At 39.9% G+C, this 26336-nt stretch overlaps 2 protein-coding genes across 3 annotated transcripts in view; one reads left to right on the top strand and one right to left on the bottom strand.

Moving 5' to 3' along the window:
* The window catches only part of MBTD1 (mbt domain containing 1), a 56059-nt gene extending 55769 nt beyond the window's left edge, over nt 1-290 (bottom strand). Inside the window, exon 1 of the mRNA XM_077834199.1 lies at nt 149-290. The gene's annotated coding sequence lies outside the window, so the exon portion shown is untranslated. The remainder of the gene's footprint in view (nt 1-148) is intronic.
* Nucleotides 60-26336, top strand: UTP18 (UTP18 small subunit processome component). Of its 2 annotated transcripts, XM_077834203.1 has the most exons (15): nt 60-188; nt 399-707; nt 7174-7304; nt 7485-7580; nt 8639-8715; nt 8972-9057; nt 10287-10412; nt 10899-11073; nt 11620-11720; nt 13794-13884; nt 15539-15662; nt 19798-19972; nt 23545-23687; nt 24529-24596; nt 26176-26336. In XM_077834203.1, the coding sequence occupies exons 2-14, from the start codon at nt 438-440 to the stop codon at nt 24551-24553; spliced, it is 1620 nt and encodes a 539-aa protein (XP_077690329.1). In that variant the 5' UTR covers nt 60-188; nt 399-437; the 3' UTR covers nt 24554-24596; nt 26176-26336. The 2 variants fall into 2 exon arrangements, with proteins under 2 accessions (XP_077690329.1, XP_077690330.1); XM_077834204.1 differs by lacking the exons at nt 60-188; nt 399-707 and adding an exon at nt 4452-5836.

Here is a 26336-nt window from a genome sequence, read left to right as displayed (position 1 = left end):
GCGCAGCGCCCAGCCCGCCGCGCGCTCTCATTGGGTCCCCGAGTCTTCGGAACCTCCTCGCTCGCCGTATCCCTCTGGACGAAACCATTTTGTGGAGAGGGGGTGCGAAGCGGCGTGCTAAAAACAGCCTGGCAATGGACCGGTTCACCTGATTCGCTGCTTCTGAGCCCCGTATTACCGTCCAGAAGGTTAGTCGTTATAAGTGGTCCCGTCTGTAGGGGCAATAGAATAGTCCGGCCTGGGAGCCTATCACGTGGAAGAGAAGGATGGGTCATGTGAGAATGTCTTGAGTGAAGGGAACCGGAGTGAATCACGTGAAAGAGGCGGGGGCGGGGGGCTGGTGAGGTAAGTACTTGGTCACGTGGGAGACAGACCTTTCTGTTTCCGCTTCCGGTTAGCGAGCGACGCCGCCTGCTTCGGCGCTCGGTACGGTCGGCATGGAGCGGGAGCCGGCAGGCGCTGCGGCGGGTAGTCGGAGCACCGCGCGGAAGCGTGGCTGGGTCCGGGCGGCGAAGAAGCGGCGGCGGCTGTTGCCGCGGAGGGGAGTCGCCGGCGTTGGGGGCGAGGAGGCCCGGCGCGCCCGGCACCTGGGGGTGCTGGCCGGGAGGCCGGCGGTGGAGCGGTGCCTGGAGGAGCTGGTGTTCGGCGACAGCCAGGGCGCCGAGGAGGAGGAGCTGCTGCAGCGGTTGCGGGGCCCGGGCAAGCAGGTGAGGCGGCGAGGGGGAGGTGAGGTAGGTGCCCGTCGGGGAGGGCGCTTGAGAGGAGGCGGCGATGATGGAAAGGGGGGGGGTGGTTTGCGGCGGGGGGAGGAGCTACGCTCCCTGTATCCCCCTTGCCTGCCCTCCGAGACCTGGGGCCCGAACAGTGATTCCCCCCCCCCCCAAGTTTTTGTGAACTAGTTACATGACAATTGAGTGACTGTTTTGGAAATTTGAATTGAAATTGAAACATTAATACACATTTTAAAAGCACATACAGTATATGATACAATGTGTATCTTAAAAAGTATAATAGATTTGAAAAGTATGAACATAGACTAGCTTCCTTATACAGCTGTTATTTTTTTATGATGTCAGTACATTCATTTCGGTGATGTTGGCCAACCTAATAATTTCAAATTATGGTTTGTAAGCAAAGTCTAAATGAGCTCTCTCTGACAGCTAGTGATGAGCTGGGGGTGAAAGGCTTCAGGACCAGATCGTATTTACATTCACACCTAATATCTAACTAGGTATCCAGCAAACAGAGCTGTGTTGCCCAAGTGATAGATTTTGGCTGGGGTTAGGTTACGAATCACTTGAATGGCGGGGGTTGGGGGGATGAAATGTTGTTGTTGTTTATGTATGAGTAAAGGGAAGTAGAACTGTACTTAGCCTGTGCTAATTGAGGGCATCAAGGGAGAGGGTGGGGACAGGTGTTTTGCTTGATGGTCTGCCTGAGTCACAAGTACAATTTGACCTGCTCCTCTCCACTGTTTAAAGACAAAGCTCCATAGATAGTCTTTTGTTTTGTTAAGCAACCACTACAGCTGAAATCACTGATAATCAGGTCTAAGTGCTTAGACCTGCTGTGGGACAGTATTTCTGTGGAAGACATAGCCCAGTCTGCACTAGCAGTGAGGTTCCTCCACTGAGAGCTCAGCTGAAATCACCCAGAGCTGGGTGGATCCTCAAGAGACCAACTTGGAGAGGTCGCAGTGGCAAGTGGCCACAGAAGGTGATGGCGCAGGGCCATTGGCAACAGAGTGATGGAGTGAACAGTGGCACAATGAACAACAGTGGCCAGAGCGAACAGTGAGCAGCTGGAGGAACGAGCAAGGTGCCTTCTTGCCCCCCACCTTGGAGGTGAACTCACATGAAAGCACCTCTGAACTCTGAGTCTCCACTGACCAAGGACAACAGTGGTGAGTGGGGTGCAGTGGAGGGAAAAGTAAGGGGCATGTTAAATAAACGTTTGTCAGACTATATTTTAGTGACTTTGCTCCAGAATGCTAGATTTGTGACAGGGAATGGAAACTTTTATACATATGTTTCCTAGTAGGCCAAGACGTTTAAAATGCATTATTTGCCAAGGTTGTTATCTCACATCATTGCTGTAGTGGTCATTATGTTGGGGAGTTTCTGTACTAAACTTTTATTATTATTATAATTAATTTTTACATAAGAGTGGCCAGACTGGGTCAGACTAATGGTCCATATAGCCCAGTATCCTGTCTTCCAACAGTGGTTAAGGCCAGGTGCTTCAGAGGGAATGAGCAGAACAGGTAATCATCAAGTGATCCATCCCCTGTTGCCTATTCCCAGCTTCTGGCAAACAGGCTAGGGACACTCCAAGCATGGTGTTGCATCCCTACCCATCTTGGCTAATAGCCACTGATGGACCTATTCTCCAGGAATTTATCTAGTTCTTTTTTTAATCCTGTTATAGTTTCGGTCTTCACAGCATTCCCTGGCAAAGAGTTCCACGGGTTGACTTCGTTGTGTGAAGAAGTACTTCCTTTTGTTTTTTAAAAACCTGCTGCCTATTAATTTTATTGGGTGACTGCTAGTTCTTGTGTTATGTGAAGGATTAAATAGCATTTCCTTATTCACTTTCTTCACACAAGTCAAGATTTAAAAGACCTTTATCATATCCCCCCTTTGTCTCTTTTCTAAACTGAAAATTCCCAGTCATTTTAATCTCCTCCTGTTTCATACCTCTAATCATTTTAGTTGCCCATCTCTGTACCTTTTCCAGTTCCAATATACCTTTTTTGGGATGGGGTGACCAGATCTACACACAGTATTCAAGGTGTGCATGTACCATGGATTTATATAGAGGCAATATTATATTTTCTGTCTTATCTATCCCTTTCTTAATGATTCCCAACATTCTGTTTGCTTTGTTGACTGCCACTGCACATTGAGTGGATATTTTTAGAGAACCATCCACAATGACTCCGAGATCTTTCTTGAGTGTTAACAGCTAATTTAGACCCCATCATTTTGTATGTATAGTTGAGATTGTTTTCCAATGTGCATTACTTTTCATTATATCAACACTGAATTTCATCTGCCATTTTGTTTCCCAGTCATCCAGTTTTGTGAGATCCCTTTGTAACGCTTAGCAGTTTGCTTTGGACTTAATGATCTTGAATAGTTTTGTATCATCTGCAAATTTTGCCATCTGACCGTTTACCCATTTTTCCAGATCATTTATGAATATGTTGAACAGTAATGGTCCCAATACTGACTCTTCAGGGATACCACTATTTATCTCTCTCCATTCTGAAAACTGATAATTTATTCCTACCCTTTGTTTCCCATCTTTTTAACCAGTTACTGATCCATGAGAGGACTTCCCTCTTATCCCATGATGGCTTACTTTTGAAAAGTCAATTTTAAATTAAATACATTTTTTTTAAGAAATTATATTTTTAAAGAAATCTAGACCTGTTGTGTTTTGGTGTATTTTGCATTATCCTCATGTTAAATTTGCATTATCCTAACAAAACATTTATTTTATTCATATCTTTTATATGTTGCAGGTCAAAGTAAAAATGAATAGATAAAAAACAATACAACAATTTTTCCACTCAAAGGCCTCAAACTAACCAAGCTGAAGAACACATCAAGAACCAAGAATATATTAACATGTCATCTGAAGGTTCAAGTGGTGTATTTACATCCAACCAGCCCAAAGCACAAGTACAACTACCTACTGAAAAAAACAGTGTCTCCAAAACCTAAAGGCAGTTCCCGATGTTTGTCGGTCAAAGTGTTCCCATTTGTTGAAGTTACAAAAGATGGCTACTGGTGTACCTCTTGCAAAAAAGCTTACGAAGAAGGAAAGCTTTCCAATGCTATAATTGGTAAAAGTGGAGGAGCTTGGTTTGTCAGACCAATCAGCAAAGCCAATGCTGACAAACTACGTGAAAAGGCAGCAGAACACCAGGCCTCTGGACTGCATCAACATGCAGAAAGTCTTATAAGCCTACTTTCAAAGCCAATTTTAGAAGTACTTAATGAGGCTGTTAAGAATGCTGGAGACACAACATAGTTCATGCAAACAAACATGGCCGTGGCATCATACTTTCTATTTAAGCAAGAGATACCACACACTACAAACTGAAGGCCAGTGTTAAGTGCACTGTCACTTGTTCATCTTGAAGCTGAACGCTTGTTCCGAACAAGACCAGCAAATGCTCTCTATCTTTCTGCAAGAAACTCAAATGCCTGGCTAGACGCATATTGTGCAACAGTGAAAGACTCAACAGTTGAAAAAGTGAAGAACTCTCTCACCACATTCCAAAAATTTGCATACATGGCTGATGAATGCACCGATGCAAATGGGCATCAAGTATTAAGTCACTGTGTACGTTAACTTCATGTCAGTGGTAGGCTGTAGATGCATTTCTAGAAGTTATAAAAGACACATTGGCTGCAGCTGTGACAACCCACATCTTAGAGTTAAATGCTTGTCAATTGGACCCCAAACAGATGGCTGATTGTGCATTTGATGGAGCCGCGAACTTCTCTGGAAGACATGGTGGAGCACAAGCTTTGCTCAGAGAAAAGTGTAACCCTAATCTCTCCTATACACACTGCAGAGGCCATCTACTCCAACTAGCACTAGTATGAGCTGCAGGATCTTCAAAAGACATTAAAAAGGCTATAAATGTAGTGTCTTCGTTATATTCTTTTTTCAGCAAAAGTCCAAAAAGACTAAATATCTTGAAAAATATAGGAGATACACTGGGACTGACGTTTAAATTAGCCCAATCTGGGAAAACCCGCTGGCTTTCTCATGAGCGATCCTTGGCTGTTGTCTTAATTACTCCAGCCATTATCACTGGATTTGGAAAGCATCTACGAAGATGAGATGGATCTAAGTAGTGAGACTGATGAATACTTTTGCTACTACGTTCAGAGAAGACTTTTGCCATTCTTTCTCTTGTAAGTCTACTGTTGAAACCACTTGGGTCGTTAAACAATGCCATCCAGGCATCTGCTACAACAGTAGTAGATCTTTGTCCAGCAATAGAAGCTACATTTGGATCAATCAGAAAGCTGTCCATTGAAAAAGTACTGGAAGAAGCAAAGACTTCAGTCCAGAAGTTGACTAATGAAGGCATTTATATCGAATCCTTAAGTGAAGAGGACAAGAAGTTTAAGACAACTGAAAAAGTACACAGACTTGATTCTTAAACTACAGCAGCGACTTCTAGATTCTACTCAACCTCTACGTAGCTTTTACAGATGCCTGTCCTGTAGAACACTGACAGTTGAGTGGAGTGAGGCACTACCAGCAATGAGGCTGCCTTGTGATCAGGACAGAATAGAGAATTTGAACACAGGATGGAATATCATGCGATGAATGAATGAAGATTTGACTTTGACTTTTTTTATCATCACTAGTGGCTCGACCCAATCTTTGAGCTATGTTTCCTGGGCTGAAAGAAGTAGGAATTCATCTCTTGCTACTCCCAGTCACAACAGCTACAGCTGAGTGTTCTTTTTCATCATTGAATAGAATTTTGTGTTCTGAAAGAAGTCGCCTTCTGCCTGATCATGTGAATGAACTAATGAGCATTCCAATTGAAGGAATGGAAGTACCGGACACATGAGAAGCCACCAAAGATGAACGCATTGCATTCAAGAAGCTCATTAACAGAGTTGTGCAAAATTATAACGAAACCAAGAAGGATGTAGATGTAGTGCTTCATAGAAGGCTTTAGTAGCCAACTTCAATTTGTGTGATAGATGTAACTCATGTTTTAAAATCAATAAAATGGTCATGCAGGCTCTGGCAGGGCATCTCTGTTCCCAAGGCTGGCTACGTTTTCCGCATGCATGGAGTAAGTGCGTTGCAGTCCCTGTCCCCAGCACGGGCACAAATAGCAATGCATATGGCGAGGCACTGCTTAGGAGAGCAAAGACACAGCAGAACCCTGTGAGCATGCACCCTAGGTGCCCACTCAGCAGCCCCCTCCACTACACTGCTATTGGTAGTGGTGTAGTGTCCTGCTGCCTCCCCCTGCTAGAACCTTTCACTGCCATGTGTAGCTAGCTACACACTGCACTGTGGACACAGCCAACTTTTCACTGCAATGCATATCCATACGTGCTGCTGTCAACCTAGACCAGGCGTGAGCTTTCAACTGAAGTATGGAGGGGAGGGGACAGGGGAGCCCTTACTAGAATGGCATAGGGAACTGTCTAAATCTCTCTAAATTTATATGATTTATTTTCCTGATCAGTTTTAAATATAGTGTAAAACTGCTTCAGGTTGTAGTGGCTATTGCTGCAGGCATTTGGATGTAGTGAACATGTGTTTAGAGGCAGAAACAGTTCCCAGATCTAGTGGGGAGTTGCCCTTTATTCCCATGGTGCACAGGGCATTAAGAGTAAAAGAATATAGGAATAGCTTGTTTAAAGGTGCATCTTATTACATTTCTGGAACCTGTTGATTTAGGCCAGTGGTTCTTAACCTGGGGTGCACGTAGCCCCTGTGGGTGCGAGATACTCTTTCTGGGCATGCGAGACATGCCAGATTTTTTTAGAAGGTAAATAATTGAAAACACAAATTAAGCACAGGCACCTAAGTACAACTACTTTGTTTCATTGAACCTATGTATTAACATTATACATTTTTTAATGATTACTGTAATATACAAACAAAAAATATATCTAGGTTTAAAGAACTGACCTACTTCTACAATTTTTGATAAGGGGTGCAAGAACATATTTTGAGAACCAAAGGGGGTGCAGGCTGCAGTAAAGGCTAAGAACCCCTGGTTTAGGCTAATCTATCAGTAGCAAAAGGCAGGTGGCTTTTATTTTATTATGTATTTTCTAGTATAAATAAACTGTTTTCTAAACTTTCACCTTTAATGAGAAATAGTGGGGAATGGACTGTGGGAGGGGTGGTAGGTGCCCGTCCCGTTCCCATCAGGGAGGGCACTTGTGGGAGGTGATAGATAAATATCAGGGAGAGGGGGCTAGTTTGCTGTGGAGGAAGGAACTACACTCTCCATATCCACCTTGGCTACCCACGCAGCCTTCCAACACTGGAAGAGTGGTGGTTTTACTGTTCTTGATTTTTCTCCCCATGTGGAGAACTGTATTAAAACTTCTGTTTAAAGTTGTTATATTTGACCAATGTCTTTGACCAAATGATATTGGTTTTTTTAAGCTTGATGTAGTCACGGGAAATCTTCTAAGGGAGGACTCCAGTGACTCAGAAGTGGAGAATGAAGCAAAAGATAATTTTCCTCCATCTAAAAAACCAGCATGGGTGGATGATGAAGATGAAGCCGAGGAAATGTGAGTTAAGCTCCTAAGGTTGTAATCCTAGAAACGGGGAAATAGAGGTATTGACTTTAAGACTTGGTAGAAATACAGAGTTTGCTATTTTAAATGGCTGCTTCTTGAAGATTTAAAGAAAATAAGGACTGTTAATACACTTTCTTCAAAGCTTTAACATATAGAATGTCTGTTTCCTAGAGTTGACATGACCCATCGTTATCGGAAAGACATGATGAAAAGTGATGCAGAGAAGAAGCTTACCAAAGAAAATCTTCAAAAGAGACTTCAAGAACAGTACGAATGGTTAATTGATTATGTTAACAGAATTTTGCTGCTAATTTTAGTAACATGAGATTAGATGTGTTGTGGTCAAGTCAGTTTCCCCCTATTACGAGCATTTAAGATGCCCTTTTCTCCTTTTGACCAAGGAATTCAGGCAAATAACTTCAATTCGTTAAAGCTAGGGTGCCCAACAGCATCAACCATGTTGTTTGGACTTAACAAATAACCAGTAAAATGAAAAAAACTACATTCTTAGCTCGTAATTGTGTTGCTTGTGTCCTTGGAGCAGACAGTCTCCTTTCTGTTTCCTTACAATTATTCAACATGGTAGAGCAGATAATATACAAATTTAGGCTTCGTAAAATCTGTCATATGTAAGTAGATATGTTGCTTCATCAATCCAATGCATCCAGTCCTACAGGGGGAACGTTAGCTGTCTTTGTGTGCAACAGAACAATTGGGAATAAGAAAGAGAGACTAATAAATCAATTCAGATTGCAATTTAGGCAGGAAAAAGTGCATTGTTTAATAAAGACTTGAATTGTGAACCAAACAGAAGTATTATGCAAATAGCATAATATTTATGTGCCTTTATTATTGCACGTTTGTGTATATTACCTTACATTTAAGGACTCTTTTTGTACACATGTGAACTTAGCTATTTAGGCAAGTCTTTGTATAAATTGAATTTTACATAAATGGCTAAGTATTTTGCTCAGATTGAAAATCATCACTGCCCTACTCAAGCATTAGAAAACCTTATTAAGAAAACTAGATTTCCCTTATTTTTTGAGGGAGAGAACATTTTATATATGTATGTCGTATGGTTTAGGTTGTTCACAGATTTTTATGTAGTGAATTCGGTTAACGGAAGCTGGAGTAGAAAAGATCTGTTAAAAACAGCAAAGGAAGATTGTGGCTGCTGTATCTAAGTGAGGTGATGAGATTGTTGGGAGGGTGTTTTAATGTCTCCCTATTACTGTGTTAAAAATTGCTGAAAACTTTTGGCAGCATGATATACAGGCTATTAGGAAAGAATGGGCATATGAAAGTTCTCTTTTTTCTTTTAGATTTCAGCGAAGTATGGGAGGAGTGCCTTTCTGGGCCCAGAAAGACAAGAAGAAAGCCAGAAAAAGTGAAAATGATGGTAAATTTATTTAAATACATTAGGAAAGTGTTCAGTTCTTTCAACATGTTCCTTTATTTTGTGTGATCTCTTAGAGATTCATTCATTGCCTGGCATTTTTCCTGTTCTAATTGTATACTGGATACCTGCTGCTTTGTGCTCTCTCTGTGCTTTTGCTTATGCAGAGAACACACAAGATAATTTTAAAGAACAGCTATGTGGGGATTCAGGAACAAATTGTACATTTAATAAGCCGTTTTAAATCTGTTTTAATTAGATGACAGTGACGAAGATGATGAACTGCTCCGCAAGACGGGCAATTTTGTGTCTGCATCAGAGACTTTACCAAGAGACATTTTACAGGTAAAACTACCCTCTCATTTCCTTCAAAGTGTTTCAATATAGTTACTGTTGATATATGTGTACATATTTTATAACACAAGAAGTGCTATTCTGCTGCTTGGGCAGCAGTGTTTGCCAGTGGTTCTGTGGATGGCTTACTGCAGGGTTTCTCAAACTCTTGAAAGCTGAAATCCTCCCACTCCCTCTCCAAGAAATATGAATGCAGTTAGTCAAGGTTGCAAGTCTGTCAGGTGGTGTTAAAGACCTACTTATCTCAATTCTTACATCTATACCCCCTGGCTCGTCCTCAGTAGTCTTCTCTTCCCTCCCACTACCTTGGGAGACACTGGTATAGGTCTTCATAATATTTCTCCTCCTTTCTTACATGCTTTGAGCAGTGGAGTACCCTAAAGTCAACATTAATTATTATTGGCGTCTTATTTTTTACACATTGAAATAAATGAGGCATTCCACCCCTCAGAGGTGTTTCAGAGTCTCTGCAAGCTCTTCAGTCAGTACTCTTGTTTCACATTTTGAATGTTTTCTTTGTAATTATAATAGCTAGAAACTTATTTTTTTAATTGAAATTGAGCTTCTGCAGAACAATTCAGATTTCTATACCCCCAGTCCTCTGAGGCCCCCTGTGTGATCCACTCCATGTTGGGAAACACCCTCTTACTGAAACAAGTAGTCTGCTTCAGATTATTATATTGTTCCAGATTAGCAGACTGCCAATTTTTAAATTGTAGTAAACGGGGTAAACTATTTTCTGATCATTTTTAAAAAAAAAAGTGTGGTGCATTTTGCTATTGTATTAATAGAAGAACTTATCTCTACCACTGGGGCTATTGTTCACTGTTGTGCTATGTTTAAGTTTGACATTCCTTTGTGACTTTCAAAAGTTGAGGTGGAGGAAAAGCAAAATTAGACTTAAAATGGAAGGTCAGTTGAAACCTTATTTACAGCTACTCCATAGTGTGCTATGGATGACACTCTTTAATGCACAGAAATATGAAAAGTAACTTCAGAATACCTTTTACTCTAATGTCTGAACTAGGTGATATTCTGCAGTTATGCAGAATGTTTACAAGGTTAACCCAAGGTCCCTCCTGCACGTCTGTACTCTACAAGATCAGTGAAGCTGAAATCCCTTTAAGCCCTGTTTCCATGAGTGGAGTGGAGGAGGGACATGCAGTTGGATAGGGAACTAATGACTGCATTTAAATCACATTGGTCTGGTCTTTTTCTAGATGAAAAATTGCTTGGACGCTAATAATGAACGTCCTTCTGATGCTAAACTGAGAACTGTGCAGTTCCATCCTTCTGCACAAGTAGTTATGACTGCTGGACTAGATCGGTCTATATCACTGTTTCAGGTGAGCAGCTTGTGTTGAATTTGTGAAATGAACAATGAGGTTGTGGATCACTTTTTTAATGTGCTTCTAAAGTGTTGGCTATATTAAATATATAAAAAGTTTTATTATGCCAAAAATAGCTTTAGATAGGATTGTTGCTGGGATCACCTCTCCATGTGTCGCCATAGGAATTATGGTTGGCTGAGTTGTTTGGCTGGAGTTGGGGTGGGATATTCTTAATTGAGGGCCTCTATTTGGAAACTGTTCTCACCTGTCATCTATTGTACTTTGGCCACATCCGAAATATGTGAAATTTGTTTTCATCAGGCTGCATAATTTGAAGGTTTCTTTTGGATTGAATGGAGTGATCTGTTTGTTTTTTTTTTCAGCTGGTATTGACTACACATTCTTGATTCTTGTACTTGCCTACAGAAATATATCTGAAAGGCACATTACAAATGAATGTATGAAGAGCAAAAACAACTTTTTTTTTCTGTCTTCTTGAAGGTGGATGGTAAAACTAATCCAAAGATACAGAGCATACATCTGGAAAGCTTTCCAGTCTATAAGGCTCATTTCAGTGCTGATGGAGAACAAGTTATAGCTACTGGTACACACAGTAAACTGTTCTATGTGTATGACATGATGAGTGGAAATATTATTCCTGTTCAACAAATAAGAGGTGAGGTTTTATTGCGATGTTCAATGCTTTTTAAGGTCTCAAATACAAACCTTTTGAAAGAAAAAGTAAAATGCTTAATGGTACCAATCCAGATTTACTATAGATCTCAGTCACTTCTGAATGTAGTAAGTATATACACATGTTGCAATACTTTAAAAAAATCTCGTTGACACTCTGATATGTCAATATTCTAAGGAGGCTCTCTGCCAAAATCTTATTTTTAAGCCTGAACTCTTTTAGAGAATATTCTGTTAAAATAAAACTTGAACACAAATCTCTCTAGAATCTGAACTCTTAAAAGGTTGGCTATCAGTTGTGTTATGCTTAGGCCAGATAGAATATGAAACTTGACAAAATATTTAAAGCTTATCAGCCAGCCCGATCTTGTTAATTGAAGAGACAGCTCATCCATATAAGAGAAGAGTGTTAAACAGGTGTCTTTATGAGATACACACTTTTCACAGTGAAGCTGTACGATACACAAAGTGATAAACTCATTGGTGTAAATTTAAAATTCTGAAAGTTTTTTTACTTTTTTTCTTCAAGGAATGCAAGAGAAATTTATCAGAAGGTTTGAAGTATCTCCAGATGGATCGTTACTGCTGCTTACTGGGACCTCAGGTTATCTTCATTTGTTGGCAATGAAGGTAGCTATTTTGTTTGTCATTAACTGGGGCTCTCAACCCCTGGGGTATGTTGTCATGGAATCAAGGAGTTGTGATTATCCAGTTCATATTGCTAAGTGGGCATGCTAGGGGGAGCAAGGGGTTGTCCACCATAGAAAAGGCTAAGAACAGCTAATCTAAAATATCTGTAGCTCTTTGGAAGCCGTTAACTCTTGCATCTGCTTAATTTTGAAAATACTTCTGTACTTTAAATGAAGGGGCTTTACCACACTAAATAAGGTGCACCATTTTTATGATGATATAACTGTTGCTTTAAAAAAAGGGTTGTAAGTGGCAGAGTTTTTTCTTAAAACAGTTTTGTTAATGGTTAGTAGTGGAACTGGATAACTCATGACACTGGTGATGGATATGAAATTTTTTCAACTCTGTTTGAAGTCCCATCCATCTGGTAGTGATAGACTGATTTGCAATTTCTTAGTGGGAAAACGGTATTCATGCCAAAAATCACTACCTCAATGGCCCTAATTTTGGCAGAGGTACCTAAAAATGAGCAGGTAATGAAGACTGAACTATACTGTCCATTGCAGTAACCTGTACTATATGAGGCACATTAGTGGGGCTATGGATAAATTTACACTGCTATTTTGCTCTGAAGATTTCTAGACATTTTCATTCACATTCACGTTTCATCCAGCTCTTGTATTCACATTAAAACACCAATGCACTTTTTTGAGGAAAAGCACAAAAAATACCCACGTAAAACCTTGTAAATAACAATGTTTGTGTCAGAAAAATGGGAGTATCGAGTTATTTCAGGTGTTCATGGATTTTAATGTCTTCCTGTTGTGTTCATAATTGTCCTGATACATTTTCACTTCACTTGAATCTTGCATAGAATACTATATGTTAAAACAACAAACTTGAAGAGAAAACGTGGATTTGTGCTGGAAATGGCCCAACTTGATTATCATACACATTGTAAGGAGAGTGATCACTTTAGATAAGCTATTACCAGCAGGAGAGTGGGGTAGGGGGAGGTATTTTTTCATGCTTTGTGTGTATAAAAAGACCTTTTACACTTTCGACAGTATGTATCCGATGAAGTGAGCTGTAGCTCACGAAAGCTTATGCTCAAATAAATTGGTTAGTCTCTAAGGTGCCACAAGTACTCCTTTTCTTTTTGCGAATACAGACTAACACGGCTGTTACTCTGAAACTTCATATTGTATTTGGAGCAAGCTAAAAACACACAAAGGAGATGAAATAGCCTGTCAAAAATGAGTAGGCTGTGCATAGGTTTAAATACTTAATATAAGTTAATGTGTTCATGTTTTAAGCAATATTAACACTTTTTTATGGTATCACAAAACGGAAGAAAAGAGATTGTCCTTTTCCTCTTTATAGGTGTCCTCCCTGCCCTTGAATACCTGACAGTCAAGAGTGATTACTTTGCCCTTTTGTAGGAGCAAGTTTTGGGAGAGACAGCAGCAGAGAACAATAGTCTTGAACTTATCTGAAAGCATTTAAAGTTACCTGTTTCAGGAGGGAATGTTTTCTAATGGATTTGGAAGCTACCTTTTAAAATCAGCTTACTTCTAATTCACAAAATGCAGTAGACCCAGTTGTATTCTCCAGTTGAATACTTACAAACAGTTCTGTTGTATTCTTGTATAATTGTGTGTAGTGCATTATGATGGGAATCAGAAAAGGTCCTCAATATCATTCATATATTGCCTGTGAGGAAAATATTTATAGAGAGAAATTTGCCTCAAATTAAATCTGGAATCATTGGTTAGATGCAATTGCACAAAATAAACTACTTTTATTAATGTTCCCTGTGGCCCTGATCTGCAACTGTTTCTATGCAGAGGGACCCATGTCCCTGTGAAGAGCAAGAGCAGGATTGGAGCCCGAGTTTGTAAAACCCAAGTCCTGCTAGATGCAGCAGGAATCAGATATTCTTTGATATACTTATTCTGATAATTAAATACTAGGGTTGGTGGGTGGGAATTCGGGCAATATTTGACTTCCACAAGTGACAAAGATCTGATTTCTCTTGGTCTTCTGAATAATTGTTACTCTTTGTTCTCCTAGACAAAGGAGCTGATTGGCAGTATGAAAATAAATGGAAAGGCTGTTGCATCAGCATTCTCTCCAGATAGCAGCAAAATTTACACAAATTCTAGTAAGTCATTTGTGTTTTCTTAACATTTAATTTCAGATTCAATCACTTTGAAAACTAAAGTTTATGGATTTTATTTGTAGTTGATTAGGCTCTTAGAGTAGCATTTGGAAATGATACCCTTAAGCTTCAGACTCCATGTACCTCTCTAAATATGTATATAAACCCTAATTTACTTTTGGGCATACACTGTCATCCGTCACTGACGTCCAAAAAAGATTAAGGGATTGTTGAATACAGGGTAAAATAGCAAGAAGGCAAATGAAAGGAAATTAGTTTGATGGTGAGCAGAATAGAAGGATGAACAAGGATTATGTCCAAAATGCTTGACAGTCATTACTACTTACAGTTTAGCAAAACTAGGTTTTTCGTATCCTGTTGAAGTTGCTTTTAAAGAAAAATCATTATAGGTGAATGCTTGCATCATACTCTGTAATATTTAATGGGAATACTTTACTGGCCTGAATTGACACACTTGCTAATAAAAATTTGACCACCATGAAAATTCTTTACTATTCCTACTTTGGAAGTTATGGCACTTAAGAGGGAAAGAGAGATACTACTGAAATTTACAATATTCAGCAGTGTTTACCCTTTTTGAAACCCTCTAACAAGAAGTTGGTATATTCAGCTTTCTCCTCTCCTGCTTTGAATCAAAAAGCTGCTCATTATTTCTGGTTGAGGATTTTATATCTTCCTTCTTTATTTATCTGCTTTCTGATGTTATGTTGCTATTGGCTGTGTCGATTAGAACACACAACCAAGTGCACTGTACACTACATATCGAAGACTGAATTCTGGTCAAAACGCTGACATTCCTCAATTGTGGACAAACTGAGAAGCTGAAAGCAAGGTGACACACATAGGAAAAAAAATGAGCAACAATTTAGAAGAAAACAATGCATGTTAATTTATACATCCTAGCTGTACCAACAGCCTTTCTGTACTGGTATGGCATGTTGAAGCATCTGACTATCCTTGCTTTTTGTACTCTTATCCCTTCAAGGTGATCTTGCCTTTCCCTCAGAAGGAGGATTTCTGTTCGTTTAATTTAAAAGCTTATTCAGGCCCCTGAAGTTGGGCAGTGGCAGGGTCTTTTGCTGTGTTTTGACTGTTACATAACACTTGGGTGGAGAATACAGACTCACATGGCTTAATGTTTTGGGGACTTGCATTTAAAACAATACTTTAATATTAGGTAAATCTAGTACATACCAAATGGGAATGACAGTGGCCTGTAATTCTGGCTAGATACGTTTTTACTGATATCTATGTAGACGCATGCCTTTTTTTGTACCAAAAATAGTATAAATAGAAGTGAATTGCCATATTAGGCTAAGTTAGTTTCACGTGTTAACTCCTTTATCTTTATTCAAGAATGTACAAACAATTGATTTGCAAGTATGAAATTTGAAAGTCAGCCTGTCTGTTAGTTTGTTTCCCAAGTGTGGGGGCACCCCTCCCCCTCGGCTTTTCCTACTATTCTGACAAACTTGGAGACCATAGATATTTCTAGACATGCATGGTTCAGATTTCTCTAAAGTAGATCTTAAAAGTAAATTTTGATCGTGCCCAATTTTTTCATGGTTATGTAATTGTTACTAGGTTTTATACAGTAGAATTCATTAACAGTTACTTTTCCTTTGCTCATAATTAGACGAGGGTGAAGTTTTCATTTGGGATGTGAAAAGTAGGCGCTGTCTAAACAGGTTCACTGATGAAGGCTGCTTGCATGGAACATGTCTTGCTGTATCAAAAAATGGCCAGTACGTGGCATGTGGGTAAGTGATGATAAACCAAGGATTTTAAAGTTTTTCAATGTCCTATTTTTTCCTCAGTCATTTTGGTGCTCTTGGATAAACTGTTCACAATGTGGTAAGTAAAGGAATAGGAGGTGAGGCTAGATTTAGACTGTCTACACTGCAGACGCCGCTGTAAGGTCTCCCATCTAGCCACTCTATGCTGGCGGGAGAAAGCTCTTCTGCTGGCATAATTAAACCACCCTTAACAAGCGGCGGTAACTATCTTGGGGGGAGAGCATCTCTCACTGACCAAGCACTGTCTATATTGGTGCTTTTTTCTGTGAAACTTTTGTCAGTCAGAGGTGCGTTTTTTTTTTTCCACACCCATGACTGACGAAAGGGCCAGGGTAGACATAGCCTGAGTTTTAGGTGGGGAGCTGCATGGACTTAGTTCTTTCTCATGAACACCTAACAATTGTGTTCCATAGGTGTCCATAGTACTGTAATATTACCAAATCTCTCCATTTTCTTTCCATTCAAGTCATGTAGCTGTAGGTGAATTGTGATCTGTTAACAAAGATTCTAGTATAGGGATTTTTTTCTAAATGCCAGTAACGTTTCACTCTTTCCTGCATATTTTTACTAGTGCAGCCACTGTTAACGTGGTCCAACTACAGAGCTGTTAAAATGCAAACTGGATTCCTGTGACCACTTCATGTTGATAAATGAAGGTTTTTTTCAGCTCAAGGTTTTTTTCCTCCTCAATCTCGTCCCAATTCTTTCCTTTCTCTAACAGTGAACTCCTTGTTTGGACTTCTTTTTTTTTTTTTTTAAATATAGCACGGATTTGTAAGGAGGCACATCAATTTGAAAACTGCACTAATAAAAATTGAGTATTTGCTAAGATGTTTTGAAAAAAAAGATGGGGAAAAATGTTTGCTGGTACTACTTGTGTGGTCAGGTTCACTGCTTCCATAATCAATCTACCCTTGCTTTAAAAAGATCCTTAGGTAAAATTTTAACAGGGGAGCAGAAAAAACATTATAAAATATTTTTAAAGGAATTTGAAAAAGACCTACTATTTAAAGCCTGGTACATCAAACTGGAATCTTATCGAAATAATGATTTCAGAGTTTAAAATTTTTTTTTTTTAAATACAGACTTTCCTGTAGTCTCTTAATTCCCCAGTCCAGCAACTGGGGTCGGTCTTTGTTGCTGAGAACCTACTTTTCGTTGGTTTTTAAAGAAGTTGAAAGATTCTAGATCCTTATACTTAGTAAGGTGAAAATATTCTGTATCTTGTCTGCATAAGTTTCTAAAACTGCAGATTATTCAGTTTGTCTCCTTTATATACCATTTGAAATACTGAGTTTTTTAATAGACGTTTGGGTTTTGGGTTTTAATCATTGTTCCTTACTATATCCATTTTAGTGGAGTGCACTCTTCAGCACAGAACTTCTGAGTTTTTCTTGCATCTTTTTATAACTGTTCAGAGGGCTTAATTCTAAGACCATACCAAATACAAAAATGGAATTCATTCTGTCTTTTTAATTGATGTAACCTTCAGACTGTTTATGGCTTTGTTACATACAGCTGCAGTGTTAAAGACTCAGGATTAGAACTGCATTTGTTTAACTTGAACAAACATAATATGTGACACTTACCAAAGCATCTGGAGTAGGATATGATTCTTTGCCTAAAACCCTTTTTTTTAAACTAGATTATACGTAGAGGTAATGACCAGTTGATATTATTTGACCATGGTTTGATTCATCTTGAAGAGAATCACTGGCTTGGTGATAAGATTATTTCAATAAATGTAGGTTGAACAAGGTGACTTTCCATGAGGAGGAAATCAATGGGTTTCAGTACCTGGAATACTAGTAACAGTTTTGTATTATGTATGGAACTGTTGTGGGTCAGACCTGAATACTGTAGTCACAGAAAGGGACCATTAGAATTGCAGGATTCAAAAAAGAACTAGATAAGTTCATGGAGGATAGGTCCATCAATGGTTATTATCCAGGATGGGCATGGATGATGTCCCTAGCCTTCGTTTGCCACAAGCTGAGAATGAGCAACAGGATCAATCACTTGATGATTACCTGTTCTCTTCACTCTCTCTGGGGTACCTGGCATTGGCCACTTTCGGAAAACAGGATACTGAGCTAGATGGACCTTTGGTCTGACCCAGTATGGACATTCTTAATTCTCCAAATGTGATCTAAACCTGAACACATACCCTTTAAATCAGTAACTAGAAAATAATTTATAATATTTGTCAGTTGTATGTGTGACAGGTTGGGTCACAGAGACCCCCTTAAGACTGCCACCTGATGTGCTGAGACTACCTCTGAACCCGTTTTCCCTGGCAGCTTGGGACTTCAGTACTCTGTCTTGTTAAACCAGACATGCTAGCCTGCTGCAAACACAGACCCAGGTCTGAACCAGATCCCCCAAAAGCAGCAGACTTAACTGAAAACAGCTAGAGAAGTGCTCCTGTTTCCAGCACCCAGATACCCAGTTCCTAATGGGGTCCAAACCCAAATAAATTGTTTTTACTCTGTATAAAGCTTACACAGGGTAAACTCATATATTGTTCACCCTCTGTAACACTAATAGAGAGAAGTATAGCTGTTTGGTCCCCCAGGTATTAATTACTTGCTCTGGGTTAATTAATAAGTAAAAAGTGATTTTTATTAAATATAAAAAGTAGGATTTATGTGGTTCCAAGCAATAACAGACAGAATAAAGTAAATTGCCAAGTAAAATAAAACAAACACGCAAGTGTAAGCTTAATACAGTAGGAAACTAAATGCAGGTAAATTTCACCCTCAGAGATGTTCCAATAAGCTTCTTTCACAGGCTAGACTCCTTCCTAGTCTGGGTCCAGCAATCACTCAACCCCCATAGTTACTGTCCTTTGTTCCAGTTTCTTTCAGGCATCTCTTTGGGGTGGAGAGGTTATCTTTTGAGCCATCTGAAGACAAAACGGAGGGGGTTCCAGGGCCTTTTATATTCTCTCTTGTGGGCGGAAACTCCTTTGTTCTTCTGTGAGCAAAATCACAGCAATAAGATGGAGTCTGTAGCCACCTGGTCAAGTCACATGTCTATGGATGATTGAGCTTTTTGCAGACCAATGCCATTGTTTACATTTTTGTTTGAAAGTTCCCAGGAACGCTCAGATGTGGATTGGCATCTCCCAAAATCCATTGTCAGTTAAGTGTTTCTTGATGGGGCACTTACTGAGAATAGTCCTTTCTCAAGAAGCTGACCAAATGCTTCACTAAGGATACTTAGAATCAAACAAGAACATTGCCAATATTCATAACTTCAAATACAAAAATGATACATACAGACAGCATAATCATAACCAGCAAACTACAACCTTTCCATAGACACCCCACTTGGCCGCCTCTGTACAAGACCTGGTGCAACCATAGGACCCTGGTTGAAACAATGATCTGTATGGTCACAATTCCTGTCAATAACATCACACCCTCCTCCTGAGCTTACTGTCAGACATGAACGCTGTCCATGGCGGAGGCAGTACATGTAAAATCCCTGTTTGTCTCCGGTCACACACCTTCCTCCCAGTTCCTGTCAATGTCACAGTATGACACGTCTTTGTTAGCCTACTCCAGATGAGACTTTCTAAACAGAATAAGTGTCTAGAATTGTGACATGTAAAGTGAGTAACCATTTGGAAACTAGTAGTTCAGAATGTTCATTTAATTGTGTATAGCTTATAGCCTTGAATTCAGAATACTTCATCTTTACTGCTGTTACTTCTAGGTTACAATACTTAACCTCTTTTATAAAAAGGTATTACACAGTGTGTTTCATAGATAACCAGGCCAGAAGGGACCATTATTATCCTGTAGTCTGACCTCAGAACTTAGAATTGAACTAGGGACCTCCACAGCTTGAACTAAGGACCCAGGCTCACATTTGAGAGTTAATGCTTTGTTTAGCTATTACTGTGGATATTAGTAAATATTCAGTTGGGGGGGAAAAAGGTTTAGGTTTACTTGAATGGTATATGTAGATATGAAACTGCTTCTGATATAATCTAAAATTTAATGTCACAAACTGAGAAAATGTTTCTTTTCCACCTGGTCTTTTTGAGTAGACTATCAGTTATTTTCCCCCCTCTCTCTCTTTCTTTCTCCAGCTCCTGTTCAGGAGTTGTGAATGTGTATACCCATGATGTTTGCCTCAGAGAAACCAATCCTAAACCAGTTAAAGCCATAATGAACTTGGTTACAGCTGCTACGTCTCTGACCTTCAATCCCACCACAGAAATTTTGGCAGTGGCCTCCAGTGCAGCGGATGATGCAGTCAAGCTGGTAAGTCAAGCCTTTGTTCTTTTCAGTGAAGGTTTGCTGTGATGCAAATACCCAAATTGAACAGGATAATGGCACAGGAAAGTGCTTTTATTAACAGTGGTATACGCCTGTGCCAGCCTCCTTCTGCTATCTGATACTAGGTCTATGGAACAAACACCCTAAACTTTTCATTTTTCTTTGTACAGTTGTAGTGCCATGGGGCCTTACTCCCAGTTTCCTTTGCACTGTGCAAATACATAACTTAAAGATGGTCTCTTCCTTGAAGAGCCTAACCTAACCTTGATATCTGGTTCACTCCAGTGCCTTCAGGAAACTTGCTTTCCTTTTTGATCAGCTGTACTTGGTTGACAATCTGAACACCAAGGGTAACCGTCTGCTAAGTACATTATAGTTATTCAGACTTCTTTACTGGCATTTCAGTGCAGCCTTTAGTTGTAGCAGTCTCTTCATTATGGATTTTCTTCTCTAGCTCTTTGAGGTTTTTGGTTCTTCCTTTGTCCTCTTTCTCTGTAGCCAGTGATAGAGCTGTCCGTTGATTAAAAATTGCTTTTTAAAATAGGATTTACCACACTTAGAAAAAATAAAATGTAATTAAATTAAGCAGTATCCAATGATTAACTGGAAGATACAATAACACACCCTTACATACAGTCGTCATGTTCTCGTAATTCCTCAGCAGCTGGGAGGGTTGAACTGAATTCTTGAGAACTTAGTGCAGCTTCTGACTGGCATGAAGATAAGGCTGGTAAAGTAAAGCTCAGCTACCTTCCTTTCTCCATGCTGCTATTATCTGTTTTAGGCAAATAGGGTGGTACTAATGTACATGTTCTTAACTGTAGTAGTTTGAGATGCTACTGAAATCAGCGTAAATTCAAATTGAAAGATGTAGTTTGGTCTGTTGGTTTTGGTTCTGCATATCAGAGATCCTCCACAGTAAATCTGAGGCAAGACTACATGATTTGTATTCATTAGACTAGTACTGTGGTAGCAGTCAAATCACATTAATGCTTAATGGAGCTAAACCTGTTATTTCTAATGAAAAGAAACCAGACATAGTGTCATTAAAATGCTTGACTGGAAGAAAATTAGAGGTTAGCTGACTGGTCTCAGTGTATAAAATGACTTAAAACTGTTCTATTATCACATAACAAAGCTATGAAAGATAATCCCAAGATAATGACATGCACTACACTGATGAGAGAAGAATCAGTATAATTTAAATGCATGTATCTAGTGATCTTGAGGTGAAAATACTGTAGAAGTACTGGCCCATTAAATCTATGAAGAAGTGTATTAGGGATAAGTGAGCACCCAAAATACCTTTTTTAATCTGTTTCAAATACAGAAAACGTTTGCTGTTGTGACAAGATGATACCTTGAATTAGTACCTGAGCTGTCAGGGCCTGTTTAGGATTAGTTCTAGACTAGATATGTTAATCCTCAAAACAAGGAGAAGCTTATGAAGTCAAGACAAATTGAAAACGATTCTATCAAATAAATATGAACTCAGATTGGGTGGGGTAAAAAGTGGGAGAAGATCTTCAGAAATAGATGCTAATGCTTTATTAACCAGGCTTTCTGTTTGGTACAATAGGCCTTAAAGATGGAAAGAAAGAGGAAATAATATATTGTCTCATTTTCTGTCCAGTTTATAAAGACTTCAGCTGAGGTAAATTTTTGAGGCATTCCTGAGGCATGCCTGTCCTTATTTTGGTACCAGACCACCTTGCCACAGACTACATCCACAGAAAGGGCTATTTTTTTATGGTTCTGCAAATGCTGGTGGATCACCAGGGATGCTTCACTGATGTGTTGACTAGTCAGGAAGGGTGCATGATACTCACTTCTTTAAGAACACAGGACTATTCAGAAAGGTACAAGCAGGGGCTTCCTTTCCCGACTCGCTGATTCAAGGGTGCTGAAACAATTTGTACAGTGGGAGGTACTGAGAGCCATTGAACCAAACTGTAAACCCTGTATATTGTAGAAACCTCTTTAAGCCAGGGAGAACCAATACCCCTAGTTCCAGCACCTGTGAGCAGATTACCTTTGGCAATGTTGAAATGCCAGTAGGGGTTCTCGGGGACCCAGTCTACCCCTTACACTCCAGGCTCATTAAGCCGTACGCTGGCCCCAACAGCCCAGAGGAAAGATTTAACTTCCAGCTCAGCAGGTGCACAATGACGATTGAATGTGCTTTTGGTAGATTGAAGAGGCACTGGCATTTGTTCACTCACAAGATTGAATCTCTGAGAAAATATCCCAATTTTTATAACTGCTTGATGTGTCCTTTGTGATACCTGTGAAGCAGAGGGGTAGTGTGAGAGGGGAAATGGCTGCTGGTAGCCTCCAGGTTGAGTAACCATCCTATGTAGTCCTAAGACATCTGATTAAATTTGAAGCCTTTCATTCAGTTACTGGAAGGCAGGCAGAAGGATCACTTTTTTTTTTTCCCTCTTCCTAATCCACAGCCTTGGAGTTGATGTTGGATCCTTGTTAATCTAACTTTTCCCAAGCCTCTTAAATCCTCAAATGACTGCCTCTGTTGTAGCTCCTCAATTTCCCAAGCTACAGCAGAATGAAATTGAGCTAATTTCTTGTTTGTTTTTACTGCTGCCTCCTTGTTCCCATCAGCCTGCAGACTTGGGAGGACAATAGCGTAGAATATCACTTAATCTTCAACATGTGATTCTCTTTCTCTTCCTGAGCATACAAGCTAGAATAATATTGTAACTTCAATAATAAAAGCTTAGGTTCTGTACAGGCTGATGGCACTTGCTAAGTAATACTTCTTGTCTACCACATGGAAATGGATTTTTCCCGGCCCTATTGTGTACTTTTTAGTATTTAGCGTTACTGAACAGTAACAATTATTTGGCTTTCATTTCAACAGTGCTAAGGTTTCGACATTTTAGTGAATCAGCTTTTAGCAAAGAAATACCTCTATATGAAACTCTTTTTTTAAAGGGCTACTTTCTTAAGGTTGAGTCAATTGAATATTGATGCTTTATTATGGGCTTTAAATGTACCTTAAGTGTTACATCATTTGAGTTGCTGAATAATATTAAATTAGTTAATAGTAACAAACTCTACAGCTGTCTCAAAATATTAGTCCTTTGTCCTGGTGCTAGGAATCATTTTGAAGTAAGCATTATTCATTTTTCTCAAAATAAACTCAATGTGCAAAAAAGGATGCCCTGGAAATGTAATGCTGGTATTAAAATGAAATATATCCCTCTGAAAATAGTTGTTTAAAGTGGATACATTGAGGTATCCTGTTCACTTCTTAAACTTTTATAATTTTTTTTTACTGCATGGCTTCTGGAAACTTAGTCATTTTTCAGAGTAGTAGCCATGTTAGTCTGTATTCGCAAAAAGAAAAGGAGTACTAGTGGCACCTTAGAGACTAACCAATTTCATGAAGTTGATAGATTTCCACTCCGTACGGCTAAATGCAGTGACTTGCATAATGACAGGTTAGTCTCTAAGGTGCCACTCATACTCCTTTTTAGTCATTTTTGGTTTTGTTTTTTACCCAGTTATAATTGATAACTATATCTTTCTCTTAATAGGTACACATTCCTTCACTTACTGTATTCTCAAACTTCCCAGTGTTCAGAAGAAAGCTCATTTATCTTGCTCAGTCGATGGACTTCTCTCCCAGAAGTGGGTTTTTTTCCATAGGAAACAACAAAGGCAAAGCTTTGTTGTATAGGTGTGTATTAAATTAACTTCAATTTTTTTGTTTTAAGGACACTTTACTGTATTTAAGGAGGGGAATAGATGGCTACGGACACTGGTATGGTAAGAATAGTCTTTGATCTCTAGGGCACTACCTCAAATTGGAGACTCAAGTTAATTAGCTTTTATGCAATGTATGAAGTATATACTGTGCTTGACAAAACATAAGACACATTGCAAGTTCTAAAGAGCAAATCTTGTCACTTCAATTGACGATGAAATGGGGTTTAGTCCACATATTAGTCAAACGTCCATACCAAAAATAGTCCTAGTTGTTTCAGCAGAGGCCAAGGATTGAACAAGGCATAGATTGAATTGTTCTAACCTTTATTTGAGATACAAGTTTAAAAACCCCTCTCTATTTAAAGCTTACTAACTAGAGAATAAAAATCTCACAATATAAATTAGCCTTGATATAGGTTGACAAGTGTTGTGTTGGGGGCGGTTATGAGGATAAGGCTTACAACAGTAAGACTGCAAAAAAAGATAGTTAATGTGTGCATCTTGTCACTTCCTCCTTTAATATGAATTTGGGAACAGCATATCTGTATTGATTCTTCATGTGCATCTCTTCCCTGAGCTGTTAACATTTGAAGAATATACTTTGTACAGTCCCACAAACTAGCCTGATATATGATCTTGTAACAAGGCTCTCTGTAGTAAAATATACTCTAGGGGAAATGTTTGGGATTATACATGAGAATACCGAGTGTTTCCAGACACCGTAATAATGAAAGTTGTCTGTCTCCTACAATGAGGAGGAGACAGATAGCTTGTAAGGTGGTTTAGTTTAAGTGCTTAACTTTTTGTTTCAGGTTGAAACATTATTCGGATTTCTAAGAAGAAAGACGGTATGAGGCAAGTTTCTTTGAATCAGAAAAATGTAAGTCATTTTGGGTCAGCTATTAATAGCATAATTCTGGGGAAACATAAGTTTTGATCTTGCTCCTCTTCCCTTGATTAAAACTTCACTTTGGTATGTTTGGGGGGAAAATTTGGGAGGCATTTCATATTTCTTACCTTTTTTAAAAAAAAAAAAATCTTCAGATTGTGTAGTACAAGTTACCATGATTTGCATGTACTTGAGGCAGAATTTAATGACGGTTCAAGGAACAAACTGTTGCCAAGCAGGCTCCAATCTCTGCTGCTCTGCTAATGAATCTCTCTAGTCAACATACTACCCCTTCAGTCATTAATTTCTTGTCACCTTTCTTACAAATAAGACCCTGCTCTATATACTGTAAATACACCTCTACCTCGATATAACGCGGTCCTCGAGAGACACAAAAAATCTCAGCGCATTATAGGTGAGGCCCGCGTTATATCAAACTTGCTTTGGCCCCCCTCCAGTTGTTCTCTGACTGCCCCCTCTAGGGACTCCAGCCCCCTGACAGGCACGCAGTGGCAGAAAGCAGAGCAAGGTGGCCCCAGCTCGCTCCACTCTGCCATCTCACAATCGCGGCGCTCTGCTTCCCGCTGCTGCTGGTGAGTGCAGGGTGGTTGGGGAAAGGACACTCTCTGCACTAACCGGCAGCAGGAAGTGGAGCGATGTGGCCCCAGCCTGCTCTGCTTTCCTTGCCCCAGCCCCAGTTGTGTCGCTGGGTGCGGGGGGTTGGGGAAAGGTCCCGCACTCGCCTGTTGCGGGAAGTGGAGCGCCACAGCTGGAAGCGGGCTGGGGCCAGGCTGCTCCGCTTCAGCTGCTGCCAGTGAGTGTGGGGGGATCCTTCCTCCAAGTCCCCTCTCCCGAGCGACACGGCAGGGGCCAGGGCGAGGGAAGCGGAGAGGGCTGCTCCCGGCCCCCAGCTAATCCCTCGGGCCACTCTGGGACTGCGAGGCCCCCAAAAGTGCCCCCCCCCACAGCTCCTGCCTCCCAGACCCTTTGGGGGGGGAGCCCCTGACTGCCCCCAAGACTCTCTGCCCCTTATCCAACCCCCCAGCCCGGCACCCTTAACATGTTGCTCAGAGCAGGGTGTCGGAGCTTTACTGTGTTGTATGCGAACCCGTGTTATATCGGGTCGCGTTCTGTCTGGGTAGAGGTGTATTGTAAATATTCTGGCCTCAATATTATCAAACAATAGAATAGTTACACTGCAGGCTTCAGTGTGGAGATGCGTAAAGCGATTTACAGTTGCCATATATTGATTTAGCATGATTTGATAACTGACTGATTTAGGTGTCCAAAAAAAGTTTAATTTAGACAGTGTCTGTGTGGTATTTATGCCATTTAACCTGTGTATCTAAAAGAGGTACAATACAATCTCATCACATTTCGTTACACGTCGGCTGGGTGGCTTCCACCAGTAACCCAGTACTGTAGATCACTTAACCCAAATGCCTGGAACAGTGCAAACTGGGAACAATGGCACTGACTTTATATGTAAACGTCAAACAAATATTCACTTTCTCTGGTGTCTAACGTTTTCCAGATACTAATGTATTCCTCTGTACTGTTTTCTCCCCAGATGCTGTAATCTTCAGTTATAAGTATACGGATTTCAAAAAACAGCACAAACTGCTGATCTTTAAAATACTTTTGTATTTTTTATGAAAGTGCCAATGTTGTGCTTGTTTGGTGGCTTTTGTGAGTATTGTGTTGCTTAATAAAAGCACCTGATAACATGTT

Source organism: Eretmochelys imbricata, chromosome 14, assembly GCF_965152235.1.
Source record: "Eretmochelys imbricata isolate rEreImb1 chromosome 14, rEreImb1.hap1, whole genome shotgun sequence".
NCBI lineage: Eukaryota > Metazoa > Chordata > Testudines > Cheloniidae > Eretmochelys > Eretmochelys imbricata.
The sequence above is the reverse complement of the archived record's forward strand: the minus strand, read 5'-3'. Positions and strand labels throughout refer to the sequence as shown.

What these genes read in the sequence shown, in the direction of transcription:
- UTP18 (XM_077834203.1), top strand. Translation starts at nt 438, where the DNA reads ATGGAGCGGGAGCCGGCAGGCGCTGCGGCGGGTAGTCGGAGCACCGCG. An exon ending in CAGAAAAAGTGAAAATGATG is followed by an intron (nt 8,716 to 8,971) that starts GTAAATTTATTT and finishes TGTTTTAATTAG; the next exon opens with ATGACAGTGACGAAGATGAT. An exon ending in CAAAATTTACACAAATTCTA is followed by an intron (nt 13,885 to 15,538) that starts GTAAGTCATTTG and finishes GCTCATAATTAG; the next exon opens with ACGAGGGTGAAGTTTTCATT.